This window comes from Rhinoraja longicauda, chromosome 4 (genome assembly GCF_053455715.1).
Source record: "Rhinoraja longicauda isolate Sanriku21f chromosome 4, sRhiLon1.1, whole genome shotgun sequence".
NCBI classification, from domain to species: Eukaryota; Metazoa; Chordata; class Chondrichthyes; order Rajiformes; family Arhynchobatidae; genus Rhinoraja; species Rhinoraja longicauda.
In genome coordinates, this window is record NC_135956.1 from 13,121,615 (window position 1) to 13,135,888 (window position 14,274).

At 45.1% G+C, this 14,274-nt stretch overlaps 2 protein-coding genes across 2 annotated transcripts in view; one reads left to right on the forward strand and one right to left on the reverse strand.

Annotated features, from left to right (window-relative positions):
• otud6b (OTU deubiquitinase 6B) overlaps positions 1 to 14,274 on the reverse strand; it is a 79,735-nt gene that overhangs the window by 31,106 nt on the left and 34,355 nt on the right. The window lies entirely within an intron of this gene.
• pip4p2 (phosphatidylinositol-4,5-bisphosphate 4-phosphatase 2) overlaps positions 4,612 to 14,274 on the forward strand; it is a 29,158-nt gene continuing 19,495 nt past the window's right edge. The window contains exons 1-2 of the mRNA XM_078398413.1: positions 4,612 to 4,753; positions 7,469 to 7,617. Of these exons, the coding sequence (XP_078254539.1) occupies positions 4,612 to 4,753; positions 7,469 to 7,617 (291 nt within the window). The remainder of the gene's footprint in view (positions 4,754 to 7,468; positions 7,618 to 14,274) is intronic.

Consider the following 14,274-nt stretch of genomic DNA (forward strand, 5'->3'; position numbering starts at 1 on the left):
TACAAATCGAAGGTATTTATTCACAAAATGCTGGAGGAACTCAGCAGGTCAGGCAGCATCTCAGGAGAGAAGGAATGGGCGACGTTTTGGGTCGAGACCCTTCTTCAGACTGATGTCAGGGGGGCGGGACAAAGGAAGGATATAGGTGGAGACAGGAAGACAGTGGGAGATCTGGGAAGGGGGAGGGGAAGAGAGGGACACTTGTGAAATTGATAAAGAATCATTTTTGGACTTAATGTTTAATTAAAGTTTTTGGTTAGTGTAGATTGTGCATGCTAGTTCACCTTCACTATATATATATATAGCATCACATTCACTATGCATGCTGCACATTCCACACCCGGTATGCGGAACATCTCCCGCGATCCGATCCTTGGTTATGAATGTGATGCTATATATATATAGTGAAGGTGAACTAGCATGCACAATCTACAGTTAGCATGGATGAGTTGGGCTGAAGGGCTTGTTTCCTGCTGTATGACTATGATTCTATGAATGTTACTGAAACTCGGATTCAGTTCTAATCTTTCTGAACCGTCTGGCATTTTACACAACCTTTCGTTTTGCGATTTTTATTGATGTCAGTTATTATACTTCATGTAGTTCACCCTAAAGATCCCTTTTGTTCCTAATATCAGGGTGGCACGGTGGCGCAGCGTTAGAGTTGCTGCCTTACAGCGCCAGAGACCTGGGTTCGATCCTGACTACAACCAGTTTGCACGGAGTTTGCAAGTTCTCCCTGTTACCTCATGGATTTTTTCCGGGTGCTCCTGTTTCCTCCCACGCTCCAAAAACATGCGGTTTGAAGGCTTTTGTAAAAATTGTTCCTAGTGTGCAGGACAGAACTCATGTACTGGTGATTGCTTGTTGGTGTGGACTCAGTGGGCCAAAGGGCCTGTTTCCACACTGCATCTCTGAAATGAAATTTAAGTGAATAGTTAAATTTCAGTCTTATTTTGGTATAGGTCCACTTAACTAGTGGTGTTCCTTTTAATTTCTGGGAGACGTTGAGACCTAATCTATGGTTCCACGCCAAGTTCATGGGAAATGCCTCTGTCTAAACAGAATGCATAGCAATGACCCTAGGGAAGACTGTGGGAGCTGCATTTTATGGTAGTAGTTTGGCCTTCGAATGAGATCCCTCATGAGTTGCATTGTTTGTTAGACTGACGTCAATCAGTGTATCTTAGATTATAAGTGCTCCTGAGGGCATAATGCAGATCATGTCATTTAATCAATTCTCAGTTGCCAGCAGAATCGGAAATCTGAAGTCAGTTCAGTTGAGTTTATTGTCACGTGTACCGAGGTACAGTGAAAAGCTTTTGTTGCGTGCTATCCCGTCAGCAGAAAGACAATACATGATTGCAATCAAGCCATTTACAGTGTATAGATATATGATAAGGGAATAACGTTTAGTGCAAGGTAAAGCCATAGATTCATAAAGTCACAGGGTGATACAACACGGAAATAGGCCCTTCGGCCCAACTTGCACCCAGCAGCCAACATACTCCATCTACACTAGCCCCACCTACCTGCGTTTGGTCCACATCCCTCCAAACCTGTCCTATCCATGTACTTGTCTAACGTTTTGTTAAACGTTGGGATAGTTCCAGCCTCAACTAAGGAAGGGAGATCAAATTGAACAACCCGGGTCTCGACCCGAAACGTCACCCATTCCTTCTCTCCCGAGATACTGCCTGACCTGCTGAGTTACTCCAGCATTTTGTGAATAAAAACCCAAAATAAGGAACGTACCAAGCCAGTTTCTGATGGAGTAGGTAAACCTCTCGTGGACTCCTATCCCCAACACTTTATCAGCGGAAAGGGACAATTCTTCACTGCACTTCTATAACCGGGCATTCGGGGGACTTTGTAGCCAGAATTCCTCACATGCTTATCTTTATATTTTCCCTTTAAAGAGGACAATCTATTGGAAAAAGTTGTGGGGGCCAATCAGAAATCTGTAGTTATGTAGATGATTTTACCCAAAGGCAGACACACAGTGCTGGAGTAACTCAGCAGGTTGGGCAACGTCTCTGGAGAACATGGATAGGTGACGTTTTGGTTCGGGACCCTTCTTCAGACTGATCAGTTATCCATGTTCTCCAGAGATGCTGCTTGACCCGCTGAGTTACTCGAGCACTTTGCGTCTGTTTTTGTCAAGCAGCATCTGCAGCCTCTTGTTTCTACTTCATGAAAGACAGGGCAGGCTCGAGTGATTGTGTGTGTCTTTACCACTCGGACTTCTCATGTGCTTCGGATAAAGTGTTGGAAATTAGAGTCCTCCAGAGGTATACCTAGCCCTTGGGACCTGGCTTGGTATATTGTTTATTTTGACTTGATCTTGTTCAACATGAATTTCCTTCCTTATATACCAAGAGGCAACGTGGTGAATCTGCGGAATTCTTTGCCACAAAAGACCGTGGAGGCCAAGTCAGTGGATATTTTTAAGGCAGAGAAAGATAGATTTTTGATCAGTACGGGTGTCAGAGGTTGTGGGGAGAAGGTAGAAGAATGGGGTTAGGAGGGAGAGATAGATCAGCCATGATTGAATGGCGGAGTAGACTTGATGGGCCGAATGGCCTAATTCTACTCCTATCACTTATGACCTTATGAAATACTTTACTCACACAGAGCTCACAGGATAAAAAGTATGTGTAGGAACGAACTGCAGATGCTGGTTTTAGGCGACTGCTGGCGACTGTCAAAGTCGTAGCAGATCGCCAACATTTTCTTTTACCCTACGACAATGACCACGACAATGCCAAGTCAGGTCGAGATTACATCGTCCTTCAGAAACATCGCAAAATTCCCACGCTGTCAATGCTTCTCCGGCGTCCTAATTTTCGCTGAAATCACTGACAAGTCTTTGATTACTTGAGAGTTTTGAAATATAACATCTTGCCCGGGTTACTTGAAAACCAAGCTTCACGGTATCAAGGCATAGACTGGATTGACTTCCAGTTTACTAATAGCCGTATTAACACTGCCTCCAATCTACCTGTCAAATGTCCTGATGGTAAATAAATTGGTTAAACATAAGTATTTTATGGTATCTTCAAATGACTTTACTTAATTTAATATTATGTGCTTCTAAATGCATCTAAGACAAGCTAGCAAACCCGGGGACAGCATGCGACAGACAGCGCCCGCAATAAGCAACGATACCTGGCGACAAGCCAGCTGTCGCCGAGAGATTTCACTCCGGTTGATGTCTCAGCGACGCGCCGAGATCCACTACGATTCCTTGAAGACTCCTCACGATCATGCCCGCAACACCCCGGCGAACTGTCGGCGACAGCCTAGTCACCGGCAGTCGCCTTAAAATCGCCTAAAGTGGGACAGGTCCTTTACACTGAAGATCAACTCAAAATGCTGGAGTAACTCAGTGGGTCAGGCAACATCTCTGGAGAAAAGGAATAGGTGACATTTTGAGTCTGAAGAAGGGTCTCGACCTGAAACGTCACCTGTTCCTTCTCTCCAGAGATGCTGCCTGAGCCGCTGAGTTACTGCAGCATTTTGTGTCTGTCTTCAGAGTAAAGAGTCTTTGCACCATAATCATAAATACGACAGATAATGTAATTATGAATGCAGAGCAGCAGAATGGTGAAAGATTGTAGTGCAATCCAGAGTGGTGCACAAAATAATATTAAAGTACAATGACCGAATGAGGTGGAGTTAAGAGTGTGTGGCAGCATCTCTGGGGAATAGGGGTGAAATAGGGGATTGGTTCAGGAGTCTGAGAGTAGTGGGGAAGAAGCTGTTCTTAAGTTTGGACATAAATTATAAGTAACTCAGCGGGACAGGCAGCATCTCTGGAGAGACGAAATGGGTGACGTTTCAGTTCAAGGCCCTTCTTCAAACTGATGGGTATTCAAACTGAAGAAGGGTCTCGACCCGAAACGTCACCCATTCCTTCTCTCCAGAGATGCTGCCTGTCCCACTGAGTTACTCCAGCATTTTGTGTCTATCTTCAATTTTAAACCAGCATCTGCAGTTCTTTCCTACACAAGTCATGTGATAGAAGCAGAATTAGGCCATTTGGCCCATCAAGTCTACTCAGTAAATCAATCATGGCTGATCTATCTCTCCCTCCTAACCTCATTCTCCTGCCTTCTCCCCATTACCCTTGACACCCGTACTAATCACGAATCTGGGGTTTCAGCCTACTGTGCCTTACCCCAGAAGGTCGAAGTGGTCGGCATCCTTGACGATTTCCAGTTTTCCAAATGCAACGCAAGGCGACCATAGACTGGATGGAAGGAAGTGACGAGCCAGTGATGGACTGGGCTGTGTTCACCACTTTCTAGAAACAGAGGACATAGGTTTGAGGTGAGGGGGGGGGGGGGGGGGGGGAGGGGAGGATTTAATAGGAATCCCCTGAGGGGCAACATTTTAATATTAATGACGGTGGATATTTGGAGCGAGCTGCCAGAGGACGTAGTTGAGGCAGGTACTACCATAGCATTTAAAAGGCATTTGGACAAGTATGTGGATAAGAAAGATTTAGAGGGATACGGGCCAAATTCAGGCAGGTGGGACTATATAATCACATTGTTAATATACAGTATATAACATTGTGACTGAGAGGTGGCATGCAATAACGTTTAGATGGGGTGTCTTGGTCGGCAGAGGCAAGTTGGTCTAGAGAGCCTGTACCATGCAGTTTGTCTCTGCGGGTTCAAGCGGCCCAGTTGCCGTACCAGGCTGAGACGCATTCTGTCAGAATACTTTCCACGGTGCAACTGTGGGGGTTTGGGAGAGTCATTGTGGATTAAGTTGTGTTTGTGCAACCATGAGCCATCTACACAAGCCATTTACCCGAAACGTCACCCATTCCTTCTCTCCAGAGATGCTGCCCGTCACGCTGAGCTTCTCCAGCTTTTTGTGGCCATCTACACAAGTGTCTCGTCAGTACCTGGGGTTCGTCTGCCCTCTCCCTCAGGGAGACTGCTTTCATCCTGTGTCAACTTTCAAATTTTATAACAACAGATAACTCAAATTGATTACCAGTGGTCATTCCAGTGGAGGTATTCATTGTGCCAGTGGCACAGCGACAGAGCTGCTGCCTTACAGTGCCAGAGACCTGGGTTCGATCCTGACTACGGGTGCTGTCTGTACAGAGTTTGTACGTTCTCCCTGTGACCACGTGGGTTTTCTCCGGGTGCTCCGGTTTCCTCACACGCTGCAGGCTTGTATGTTAATTGGCTTCTGTAAATTGTCCCGAGTGATCGTTGGTTGGCGCGGACTCGGTGGGCCGAAGGGCCTGTCTCCAAATATATTTCTGAACTAAACTGGATTCATTGTTGAATCAGAATGGTGCAATGTTTTTTGATCTTTCTGTTGTAATGGTTTGTGCAATCAAGATTGAGCAGACGTTGTTGATACATTATTTAGTTACAGTTTAGTTTAGAGATACAGCGTGGAAACAGGCCCTTCTGCCCACCGTGTCCGCGCCGACCAGCGATCCCCGTTTATTAACACTATCCAACACCCACTAGGGACAATTTTTACATTTACCAGGCCAATTAACCTACAAACCTGTACGCCTTTGTAGTGTGGGAGGAAACCAAAGATCTCGGAGAAAACCCACGCAGGTTGCGGGGAGAACGTACAAACTCCGTACACACAGCGCCCGTATTCGGGATCGAACTCGGGTGTCCAGCGTTGCATTCGCTGTAAGGCAGCAACTCTACTGCTGTGCCACCTTGCCCTGTAGCAATTGAACAGATAGCAAGGAACCTATTTCACTTTTTTAATTGAGTTTAGTTTAGAGATACAGCGTGGAAACAGGCCATTCGGCCCACCGAGTCCGTGCCAACCAGTGATCCCCTTGCACTAGTTCCATCCTACAGATTAAGGGCAACCCGCACCTGGAGAAAACCTACATGGTCACAGGGAGAACGTACAAACTCCGTACAGACAGCACCCTTAGTCAGGAACCCGAACCTGAGTCTTTCGTGCTGTGAGGCAGCAACACTACCGCTGCACCACCATGCTGCCCCTTATCGAAGCATTGATACATATGATGGAGTATAAGACAATAACTGCAGATGCTGGTACAAATCGAAGGTATTTATTCACAAAATGCTGGAGTAACTCAGCAGTGTTATCTTTTGATGTTATCAGTGTTATCATGATGAAGTGTTATCTTTTCCACCAATAATGAGCAGCTGACCTGGAGTCTGAGGTTGAGAGGGAAAAATGGATCAGCCATGATTAAATGATGGAGTAGACTCAGTGGGCTGAATGGCTTAATTCTGCTCCAGTGTCTTATGGTCTTATGGACCAAGTTTGAGAACCAAACGATGATGGGCTCAGAATCAAGCCCATGTGCCCTTGTGGAATAACAGTGCTTTTGCCAAGAATATTGGCAGGCTACTTGTCTGTATGGGATGCTGATATGAATCTGCTTCTCTGCTTAGCTGGCACAAAGTATGTATTTTGTAGTATGATGAGCAAAAATCCAGGCCCTTTCCAACCTCCAGTTTGCTGAGGCCCAAGTGCAGTGAGTGGCAATATTTCCTGCACATCGATGCAATCATCGAGAAAGCCCGTCGACGCCTCTATCTCAGCGGAAGATTGAGGCGATTCGGTACATCGATGAATAGGCTCTCAACCTCTATACGTGTACGGTAGGGAGCATATTGACTGGTCGCATCACGGCCTGGTTCAGCAACTCAAACTCCCAGGAACAAAGGAGATTGCAAAAAGTGGTGAACACTGCCCAGTCCATCATGGGTACTGCCCCCCCCCCCCCATTTGAGGGATGTGAAGGAGACTCTGCCTCATAAAGGCAGCCAGTATCATTAAGGTATACACCAGCACTACCCTGGCCACACTCTCCTTTCACTCCACCCTTCGGGAAGAAGGTACAAGCGTCTGATAACTGCAATGTGCAGGTTCGGGGATAACTTGTTCCCAACAACCATCAGGCTATTGAACACGATTAACTCCAACTGAACTCTGAACTGCCTTGGTTTTTGGCGGGCATAGCTATAAGGTGAGAGGGGCTAAGTTTAATGGAGATGCGAGGGGCTGGCTTTTTACACAGAAGGTGGTGGGGGCCTGGAACACATTGCCCGGGGTGGCGGTGGAGGCAGATACGAGAGACTTTGGCCGAAGATAGACACAAAATGCTGGAGTAGCTCAGCGGGGCAGGCAGCATCTCTGGAGAGAAGGAATGGGTTGAAGGATTGAAGGCCTGGCCGTTGTTTGTTTTGCACTATACAGGGATTTTTATTTATTGAAGTCAGTTTGTAATTTGTTTATGATGCCATCTGTGGAGTATTGTGTTCACAAACCTGTTGTGCTGCTGCAAGGTAAGAGGTTAATTGTTCCATTTCCATTTGTTCCATTTCGGTACGCATGACTATTAAACATTCTTGAATCTCTTGCCTCGTGTTACGATGATGTTTTTTTTAATATAAACGCGTTGAATGTTTGTCACTTGTCTTCTTTTAAACAGGAGAGCTTCCACCTCCTTATAGTCCAGTGGCCAGTCCAGACGTTGGAGGAGTCCCAGTAATAAACTGCCGCGTGTGCCAGTCCCTGATCAATTTGGAGAGCAAGCTTCATCAGCATGTTGTTAAATGCACAGTTTGTAATGAAGCCACGGTAGGAATATCTTAATACTATATAACGTTGTGACTGAGAGGCAGCATGCAATGACGTATAGATTGCCCGAGGCAAAGTTACGTTAAAAAAAAGATATTGTTCTAATTTTCAAGCTTAAAAATAGTTTTTACGAGACCAAGTGAACCCGTTGGGCCCAAACCTCTCCTGCATTGGTGCAGCACTCTCTCCTCCCCCCTCCCCCCTCCCCCCCCCTCTCTCCCCACTCCATCCCCCTCCACTCCCCTTATCCTCCCTTTTCCCCCCTCTCTCCCTAGGAGATAGATTTAAACTTTAAAATGTGAATTACTTTAAAAATATAACACCGATTTCAATGAAACTTCTTCCATTAGCACCAAAGGGACGACGGTGAGGAAGGTGGGCTTAAAATTGTCGTGCTATCATGTACCGTTTTGGCTGTAGTTCAGGAACAAACAAACAAACAAAGGAGAGTTTTAGTATATAGATGCCATGCATGGCCCTTCGGACTATCGAGTCCACACTGACCTACTATCACCCATACATCATACCATGTTACCCCAGTTTTGCATCCTACACACTCAGGACAATATGTAGAAGCCAATGAACCCATAAATCAGCACATCTCTGGGATGTGAGAGAAAAACCACGGGGTCACAAGGTGAACGTGTAAACTCCACACAGACAGCACCAGAGGTCAGGATTGAACCTGGGTCTCTGGAGCTGTAAGGCAGCAGCTCAACCAGCTGTGCCACTGTGCCACCCCCTGGCATTTGAAGGCTTTATTAAAAATGTTTTATAAAACAAAACATGAATATTTATAACATTGTGGAATACCTTAAAGATTTTCCCAAAGTTATAAATTTTGTGTGGTTCTCTAGGACTTTGGCCAGGCTGTATTTGGAGCATGGCGTGCAGTTCTGGGCACCCCATTACAGCAACGGTGTGGAGACTTTGGAGAGGGTTCAGAGGAGGTTTACCAGAATGCTGCCTGGATCAGAGGGTTTCAGCTATTGGGAGAGGTTGGATAGATTCAGATTGTTTTCTCTGCAACATCAGATATTGAGGGAAATCTTGATAGATGTTTATAAAATTATGAGATAAATTGAGAGGGTAGACTGTCAGAATCTTTTTCCCTAGAGTGAAAATTTCCAACACTGATCTATAAGGTGAGAGGGGCAAAGTTTTATTGCGGATGAAAGGGGCAGAGTTTTTAACAGAGAGTGGTGGGGGCCTGGAACGTATTGCCTGGGGTGGTAGTGGAGGTAGATACAATAGTGTCCTTTAAGAGGCTTTGAGATCGGCACGTGTAGGTGCAGGGAATAGAGTGATATGGATCATATACTGACAGATGAGATCAGTTTATCTGCACCAACCAGCCCTTGTGCTAGCTCTATCCTACGCACTCGAGACGATTTACAATTTTACCGAAGCCAATTAACCTGTAGACCTGCATGCCTTCATTCAATGTGAAACAATTTTTCGTGATCATATTCCAGTCCGTCTGACTTTGCTTAGTTTTCGAAATCCCTTGAATACAAATCACTTCTCATGACAGGACCTTTTTTTTCCCCATGTGAAAAAGTTGTTGCTGAATTTCCCTAAGGATTAGATCTGTGATGAATGCACAATTTACTATTATTTGTCAACTGTCTAGAAAAAATATTTATTCTGGATGCAAGGTAGATTCAGTCAAAGCTTCAGTTTATTTGGAGAAGTCTTAATAGCTGGCATTGCGTAGTTTATAAACCAAGGACATAACTTCAGTGTGCAGCTTGGAGCATCAGGAATGCAAGGGGATATAGTAGGTACACTGCCATTCCTTATCGTTAATTCAAGATGTATTCAAGAGAGAGTTAGATATAGCTCTGAAGGCTAACGGAATCAAGGGATATGGGGAGAAAGCAGGAATGGGGTACTGATTTTGGATGATTAGCCATGGTCATATTCCGGGGCTGAATGGCCTACCCCAAACCTATTTTCAATGTTTCTATTCCAAAACGCTTCCCTTTGACAAAGTTGTAAGCCATGGACAAGTACATGGATATGAAAGGTTTAGAGGGATATGGTTCAAACACGCGCAGATCATGTATTGTCTTTCTGCTGACTGGATAGCATGCAACAAAAGCTTTTCACTGTACCTCGATGCACGTGACAATAAACTGAACTGAACTGAGATGGGACTAGTGTAGATAGGGCACCTTGGTCGGCATGGGCAAGTTGGGTCGAAGTGCCTGTTTTCGTGCTGTATGACTGACTAACTCTGAAATCCATTTACCAGATGTAAGACAAGGGAGCTGAAATAAAAAATAGTAATTACATACGTGTAATATGTAAAATGATGTTGCATCAATAGTGCTTTATTTGTCACATATGCAACTTCACAGTGAAATTCTTTTGGCATATATTACACATGCGGGCGCCGCCATTTTGGGTGCCATTATTCAAAGTCCGGTCGTCCCGCGCGCTCGATGTACTGGAGCAGTTCCCGCGAACCAACATCCCTCTATAGTCTGAAGAAGGATCTCAACCCGAAATGTCACCCATTCCTTCTCTCCTGAGATGCTGCCTGACCCGTTGAGTTACTCCAGCATTTTGCGAAATAAGTCCCTCTATAGTTGTACATTTTACTCTCTATCACTTTCCTAACTAAGGAAGGCGGATGTCAAAGGCAGGAGCAAGGTTTGGGTTTATTATTGTCACATGTACAGAGAGGTACAGTGAAACACTTTAGTTTTGCATGCTATTCAACAGATCAGATAGTGCCACGTTACCAAAATTGTAAATTGTCCCCAGTGTGTCGTACGGTGTTAAGAGGTCGAGTCAATGGATATTTTTAAGGCAGAGATAGATAGATTTTTGATTAGTATGAGCGACAGGGGTTATGGGGAAAAGGCAGGAGAATGGGGTTGAGAGGGAGAGATAGATCAGCCATGAATGAATGGCGGAGTAGACTTGATGGGCCGAATTGCCTAATTCTGCTCCTTTCTCTTATGAAGTTATGAACCATAAATAAATACAATCAAGACAAACTCCAGTATAATCGGTGTAGCGACAGCACCCGTAGCCAGGATCGAACTCGGGTCTCTGGCGCTGCATTCGCTGTAGGGCAACAACTTTACCGCTGTTCCACCGCTGCAAAAAAAAGGTCATCTGTGTTTAGCATAAAACATGCATCATCCTTTTCACAAAATAGTTACAAATTATACAAGCAGAATTAGGCCATCAGGCCGACTCTGCCATTCAGTCAAGGATGGTCTCTTCCCCTCTCAAAACCCTTCTCCCCATATCCCCTGATGCCCTTATTTATTGAGAATCTGTCAATCTCCGCCTTAAAAACGTAAATTTACTTGGCCTGCACAGCCGTATGAAGTTTGGAAATGTGGAAGAATGGTGAGATTTAGACATTGCTGTACATAATTACCATTTTTTTAAAAAACTAGTGGGTAGCCATGTACTTAACCTAAAGATTCCTAATAAAAGTTGTTTATATTGTCAGGAAAACATGGAGGAGGGCTTCCTCTTCTGGTTCAAGTTGAGGTACTGTATTCAGTAGTGGACCATGCATGGTGTAGACAATAGAAGACATACAGGGCTTAAATTAACTTTTGAAGACTTGCCATAGACTGTACATTTATTTCTTGATTTAAAAAAACTAATAAGTCACTTAATTTAAATTTTAGTCTGACGACATACAGAGAATGTCCAGGAATTTAAATCTGATCTCTTTTGAAGAAGCTCGCCGAACAGTAAAGAAGTTTGTGCATGTTTTGAAAGTGCTTATGATATGACAGAGACATTTAAGAGACTTTTGGATAGGCACATGGTTATGCAGGGAATGGAGGGATATGGATTATGTGCATGCAGGTAAGAGTTGGGCTTGGCACAGAGATTGTGGGCCGAAGGGCCTGTTCCAGTGCTGTACAGTACCATATTCCACGTTAGAGTCGTACGGCATGAAACAGGCCGTTCGGCCCAACTTTTTCACACCCTCTGTGTGGAAAAGGTTGCCCTCTCAGGTTCCTATTAAATATTTCTACTTCAAGCTGTGTCCCCTGGTTCTTGATTTCCCCCACTCTAGGTAAAAGACTCTTTCACTCAGGGCAGCACAGTGACGCAGCAGTAAAACTGCTGCCTTACAGCGGCAGGGACCCGTGTTTGATCCTGACTGTGGGTGCTGTCTGTTTGTGTGTTCTCTCTGCGAACGCGTGGGTTTTCTCCTGGTGCTCCTGTTTTCCCCTCACTCCAAAAATGAAGAGGTTTTGTAGGTTAATTGGCTTTGGTAAAAACTGTAACTTGTCCCTGGTGTGCGTGCGTGTGTGTGTAGGATAGTGCTAGTGTACGAGGACCGCTAGTCAGCACGGACTCTGTGGGCCGAAGGGCCTGTTTCCGCGCAGTATCCCTAAACTAAACTTTTTTAAAAACCTACTGATCTCCATTTCTGGCCATCTCATAGAAAACTGCGAGCTGGATTAAGTGGATAGACAATAGACAATAGACAATAGGTGCAGGAGTAGGCCATTCAGCCCTTCGAGCCAGCACCGCCATTCAATGCGATCATGGCTGATCACTCTCAATCAGTACCCCGTTCCTGCCTTCTCCCCATACCCCCTAACTCCGCTATCCTTAAGAGCTCTATCCAGCTCTCTCTTGAAAGCATCCAACGAACTGGCCTCCACTGCCTTCTGAGGCAGAGAATTCCACACCTTCACCACCCTCTGACTGAAAAAGTTCTTCCTCATCTCCGTTCTAAATGGCCTACCCCTTATTCTTAAACTGTGGCCCCTTGTTCTGGACTCCCCCAACATTGGGAACATGTTATCTGCCTCTAATGTGTCCAATCCCCTAATTATCTTATATGTTTCAATAAGATCCCCCCTCATCCTTCTAAATTCCAACTGGAAGGACGTAACAGGTGGAATACAGCTGGGATTATTTCTTGGTCTTCACTATTTATATCAATGACCTGGAAGAAGGAACAGTATGCAAGGTTACATTTGCCGAGGGTACAAAAATAGGCATAAAGAAATGCTATAATAAGAATACTGTAGTTCTGTCACAGGATATGGATAGACAGATTGAGTGGGGAAAATAGACTGGGCAACTGAGTTTAATGTGGGTAAATGTGAGGTCATGTACTTTGGTAAGAGAAATCAAAAGGCAGATTATTATCTAAAAGGGGAGAGCCTGCATTCGAGCGAAGTACAGAGAGATCTAGGTGTTCTTGTGCTTTTTGGGTGATGAACGTGTGAGCAGTCAAGTGGGCTCCGTTGTTCTAGATTGACACAAAAAGCTGCAGCAACTCAGCAGGACAGGCAGCCTCTATGGAGAGAAGCAATGGGTGACGTTTCGGGATGAGACCCTTCTTCAGACTAGTCAGGGAAAAGGGAAACAAGAGATATCGATGATGATGTAGAGAGATAAGGAACAATGAATGAAAGATATGCAAAAAAAGTCACGATGATAAAGGAAACAGGCCATTGTTAGCTGGTTGTTGGGTGAAAACGAGAAGCCGGCGCGACTTTGGTGGGGGAGGGACAGAGAGAGAGGGAATGCCAGGGTTACTTGAAGTTAAAGAAATCAATAGGGAGACTAGGGGTCACAGTTCCAGAACCAGGGGTCATAGTTTAAGAATAAGAGGTAGGCCATTTAGGACTGAGATGAGGAAAAACATTTTCACCCAGAGAGTTGTGAATCTGTGGAATTCTCTGCCACAGAAGGCAGTGGAGGCCAATTCACTGGATGCTTTCGAGAGTTAGATTTAGTTCTTAGGACTAAAGGAATCAAGGGATATGGGGAAAAAGTAGGAACGGGGTACTGGTTTTAGATGATCAGCTATGATCATAATGATTAGCGGTGCTGGCTCGAAGGGTCGAATGGTCTACCCTTGCACCTATTTTTCTAAATTTCTATATTCATACCACTGGGCTGTAAGCTGCCCAAGCAAAATATAAGATGCTGTTCCTCCAATTTGCCTTTAGCCTCACTCTGACAATGGAGGAGACCTAGGGTAGAAAGATCAGTGTGGGGATGGGAAGGAGAATGAATGTGTTTAACAACTGGAAGATCAGGTCGGTTCAGGCGGTTCTAGATCCTGTTATGTTGCTTCGGTACTATTTTTCCCTTTCCCCACCGCTGGCCCACACAGCTTCCTCGGCCAATTCCAGGCCAGTCCTGCCGCTGCCTCCTCCGCCCCTTACCTGCATCCAGCAGGCCGCGACCATCGACTCCGCCCATCCTCGCCTCAACCACCTGGATTCCAGGCCCAGTTCTGGACCGACAGTCTGAAGAATGGTCCTGACCTGAAACGTCATCTATCCATGTTCTCCAGAGATGCTCTCTGACCTGCTGAGTTACTCCATCACTTTGTGTCCTTATGTGTATTAACCAGCGACTACAGTCGTTTGTTTTTAGGACTTCATATGTTCTAGGAGCAGAATTAGGCCATTCGGCCCATCAAGAATATTCCGCCATTCAATCATGGCTGATCTATCTTTCCCTCTCAACCCCATTCTCCTGCCTTCTCCCCATAATCCCTGATACTTGGACTACTTATACAATAATGCCGTACTTGGTTATAGTGGACAATCGGCAATAACGGACACCATTCCCCTCCCTATGTAAGAAAATAACTGCAGATGCTGGTACAAATCGAAGGTATTTATTCACAAAATGCTGGAG